This window comes from Myotis brandtii, unplaced genomic scaffold, assembly GCF_000412655.1.
Source record: "Myotis brandtii unplaced genomic scaffold, ASM41265v1 scaffold54, whole genome shotgun sequence".
NCBI lineage: Eukaryota > Metazoa > Chordata > Mammalia > Chiroptera > Vespertilionidae > Myotis > Myotis brandtii.
In genome coordinates, this window is record NW_005369989.1 from 408,098 (window position 1) to 412,900 (window position 4,803).

General features: G+C 39.9%; 1 protein-coding gene across 1 annotated transcript in view; it reads right to left on the reverse strand.

The window, feature by feature from the left end:
- Window positions 1-4,803, reverse strand: part of NEK10 (NIMA-related kinase 10) — a 143,971-nt gene that overhangs the window by 71,552 nt on the left and 67,616 nt on the right. Inside the window, exon 23 of the mRNA XM_014549224.1 lies at window positions 2,682-2,757. Within this exon, the coding sequence (XP_014404710.1) occupies window positions 2,682-2,757 (76 nt within the window). The remainder of the gene's footprint in view (window positions 1-2,681; window positions 2,758-4,803) is intronic.

Sequence of the window (4,803 nt, forward strand, 5' to 3'; positions counted from 1 at the left end):
TCTCCACGGCAGAGGCAGCACTAAGGAGCAGCAAGCTGAGTGGTAAGGAGCAGCGAGCAGGCAGGCGGTAAGGAGCGAGGGGTCCTGGACTGCAAGAGGGCGCAGGCTGGGCTGAGGGACACCCGCCCCCTGTGCATGAATTTCATGCACCGGGCCTCTAGTTATAAATATAAAGACCACTATTATGGACTAAATGTTTGTGTTTCCCCAAAATTGGTATGTTGTGGTCCTAACCTCCAAGGTGATGGAGTTAGGAGGAGGGCCTTTGGAAGATGATCAGGTCATGAAGGCAGAGCCCCCATGAGGTAGTTATAAATATAAAGACCACTATTATGGACTAAATATTTGTGTTCCCCCAAAATTGGTATGTTGTGATCCTAACCTCCAAGGTGATGGAGTTAGGAAGATGATCAGGTCATGAAGGCAGAGCCCCCATGAGTAAGATTAGTGCCTTGTCAAAAGAAATCCCAGAAAGCTCTCTGTCCCTTCTAACATGTGAGAACACAGTGAGAAGATGGCCTCTGACATGGTGATCTGCCTCCCTATTTCCCCACTGTTTACATCCTCTGGCTTCCCCAACTCTTTCCTCTTCCTGTTTACCCACATCACTGTTGTTATCTCTGTTCTTCACGTGTAACCTGTTATTATTTTATTAGTCAGTCAGACTCACTTCCAAGCAAGTTCTGTCATAACATCTGAAAGGGAGGAAGCTATAGATCCCTTTGCAAAATGCTTACATACTACACAGAACATGGCATGACCATTACACGTAAGATTAGTGCCTTTTCAAAAGAAATCCCAGAAAGCTCTCTTGTCCTCTCAACATGTGAGGACACAGTGAGAAGACGGCCTCTGTCATGGTGATCTGCCTCCCTATTTCCCCACTGTTTATATCCTCTGACTTCCCCAACTCTTTCCTCTTCCCGTTTACCCACATCACTGTTGTTATCTCTGTTCTTCACGTGTAACCTGTTATTATTTTATTAGTCAGTCAGACTCACTTCCAAGCAAGTTCTGTCATAACATCTGAAAGGGAGGAAGCTATAGATCCCTTTGCAAAATGCTTACATACTACACAGAACATGGCATGACCATTACACAGAACAGTGGGGTGCCCACCCCAGCGCCATGGGCCTTCCCCTCATGCATGCCATGTTTCTGCTCTGCCCTGGCTTTCTGCATTGTCCCTGGGGACAATGCCCCTGATGAAGGCTCCTACCATATCACATGGAAAAGGATTTAAGTCATCTACTCACAACAAGTAAGCGCTGGGATGTCTACATAAGGGACAGGTAAGATGATAAACACGCACGTCTCTCTTCCCTTCCCTTCCCTTCCCTTCCCTTCCCTTCCCTTTCCCAGTTTAATTCCGCAAAGCTTTAAAAAAAAAAAAAAAGCGCTTCCATTAGGTGACTGTCAGGCTGAGAGATACCCAGTGGCTACAATGCCAAGAGGAAAATTCCAGGTCTCCCAATATCTCAACATAAATCGAAACCCAATCAAACCACAGCTCCTGCTCTCCCCTAATTATGCTGAGTCCATTCAGAATTGAACTGAAGGATGATTTTGTTTTCACAATTCAAAAAGACACTCCTGAGATGTACCAACGCTGAAGGCACAGAGAAATAGAACACCTACTGTGTGGGAGGAGTCAAGGCATTGACCAGGCCGTGCAGTGGAGCAGCCGTATTCTACTGGTGCCCCGTGCTGGGTGTGCTGGTCAACCCCGGAGCTACTTACTGTGTCAGTTATCAATTTAATGCTTCTTAGATCCTAACGCACCCTTCAATAAACGATGGAATTCCTTTAAACATTTCTCCTTTAAAGTAAGTGCAATGCTAAGCTTTCTTTAGAGACGGTGCTAGAGGGACATTGCCACCTGCACCTGGAGGAAGAGGCTTCCTGCAATGTCAGGCATGGGCCAGGGGTAGGCAGTATAGGCATGAGACTCCCCTGTGGAACCTGTCCAGACACAGGGGCAGAGTTTTAAATGACACTTATTTATAGATAATATCCATCCTCCCTTGAAAAGATTCGTTCTGAATTCTACCCCCAGGACTCAAATGCACAACAATAGACTAGATTTAAAAGAAGATGGAAGTGTCTTGATTACTTGACCTGACGAATAATATTTCAGAATATTTTCTTGAAATCTGTATGTCTACTGACTATCACATCCATTTACTAATTTCAACAGATTCAGACAAATGATGTGTAATAGGCAAAAGAAGATCCTTACTTCAAAATAATTAATGAATTGCAAATAAATCCTCAGATCATGCTAAGAAGCTACAAGTGTCTCAATTCATCAAAATATAAACACTCATTTATACTCAAGAAACAACCAACCTTGTAAATATATGTCTAAGTATGTATGTCATCATTTATTCGTTCACACAATAAATTTATTAAGCACCTATTATTTGCCAGATGGTGGGATACCTAAGTAAGTAATAAAAGAGTCCCCACAAGGAATAGAGGAACAGTACTTTGTTAGCATTGTTTTAAACACATAGAGTGATATATAATTCTATACATGTGTATTACTTGGGTAATTGGGGAAAACTTACTAAATAAGCTTCTTTTCCTAAAGTTGTCTTTCCTTTGTGAGCCAAGAAGAGGAATGAAAGCCCAAACTAGTTAAGTCTGATGTTTGAGAGCCATAAAATAATTGTGCTTACCAGGAATACAGAATTGTTCCAACAACAGATGTGAGTTTACTGTTCTCTTGTTTTTGCTTTGCCAGGCCAAAGTCAGCTACGATTCACAAAACAAAACAATGTTAGCATTTTTTCCCCAGAATTAGCATCTTTCCTTAGACTTTGAGATTATGTATAATAGTTATTACAATTCACAACCTTCTACAAAATGCCCTATGTATCGATCTTCCACACCACCACCAGCCTTAATGAATGGCATACATACAATATTCCATTATGCTATGTATTTTGACATGAGGCTTATCATTTAAAAAATACTAAAGTAAGTCTTGCTAACTGAAACATAGAACAAAGTACTAATTGAACTTCTTGTTTCACATTTCAAATTACCTTTTATAATTTCAAATTAATAGAATTAATCTAATATTTTGGCATATGGCAGTCATGACCTCATCTGGCCAAAAAATAAATAAGAATTAAAAATAAGGTAAGCCTGCCTGGCTGCTGTGACTCAGTGATTGAATGTCAATCTCTGAACCAGGAGGTCACGGTTGGAGACCCAGTCAGGGCGCATGCCCGGGTTTCGGGCTCTATCCCCAGTAGGGGGCGTGCAGGAGGCAGCCAATCGATGATTCTCTCTCATCATTGATGTTTCTCTTTCTCTCCCTCCCCCTTCCTCTCTGAAATCAATAAAAATATACTTTTTTAAAAAATAAGGCAAACATAAATAACCACCATGAAGATCTAAAAATGTGAAATTAAATGGCATCTATTGGTACTAAATCACAGTAAATATGATATTCAGAATCATCTCAAAATATTTATACATCACCAAATAATTCTGATTTTCAATTTAGAACACCAAATATTTGATGAACTTTTCAAGTCACCTACAGATTCTTTTCTTTTAAAAAAACACTCAACAGCTTCAGTCAAGGTGGATCTTACTTGGCAGGTGGCAGCATTTGGGGCCAACTCTGACTACGTTGAGCCCAATGTGCCACTGAGTCAGGGTCTGTGTCACCTCCAAGGCTGCAAATAAGTGCAGTGACAAGACCTGGACATGTTTCACGGCAACAAGTGATTAAAAGATGACTTCAAAGATAGTCTTCTGCCCTGGCCCGGTGGCTCAGTTGATTGTAGCATCCTCCCATTCACCAAAAGGTTGTGGGTTCAATTCCAAGTCAGGGCACATATCTAGGTTGCAGGTTCGGTCCCCAGTCGGGGCACATACTAGAGGCAACCAATGGAAATTTCTCTCTCATATCGATGTCTATCTCTCTCTCTTTCTGTCTCTCTCTCTCTCTCAAATCAATAAATATATTTTCAGGTGAGGATTTTTTAAAAAGATACAGTCTCCTATATGGAAATATATTTATACATTAAGATTAGCTACCACTTGTAAATTTTGCACACCTAAATATGCTGGTACTACTCTGCTGCCTCAAGAAGGCAAAAATCCAGGCAGCATGTTACTATAAATAACTGCAAACTAATCATCTTAAAACATCTAATTCACCTATAGTGAGTGAAAAGAGAGGGGGAAAAAAGGAATTTTTCATTTTTCTAAAGTGTTTTTTTTTCTGGTCACATTTTTAATACCTCTCATGCATCTTAAATATCGTTTGGGAATTCTGTGCTTCTTTTCTGGGAGTAAATAAACCTTCTAGCACAGAAAAGAGAAAAATAAAATATGACAAGGCTGCCCCTTAGTGGTGACATGCTTACACACACATACACACACACACACAAACTATTTTTATAGGCTCTATGAATTGCAGCTTTATTTAAATCTCCCCAAATGTGGAAATCTTATACATTTGTTTTCAAATTAATGCTGTATGATTTTAATTTAACTGTAATTCCTCTTAAAAATAAGAGTCTTCAATGTCCATACTTATATCAATCGTGATAACACTGAAAAACATATTTCATCACTATTTTATTTTAAATATTTTTAAATGGTAAAACAAAAATACAAAGAGCTAACAACTGAGAATAATTATTTTAAAAACTAAGAGATTATCTACACTAATAAAAGAGAAACATGGTAATTAGCGTACGACCACTACCCTTTTCATTGGCTAATCAGTGAGTATATGCAAATTAACTGTCAACCAAGATGGCGGCCGGCAGCCAGGCA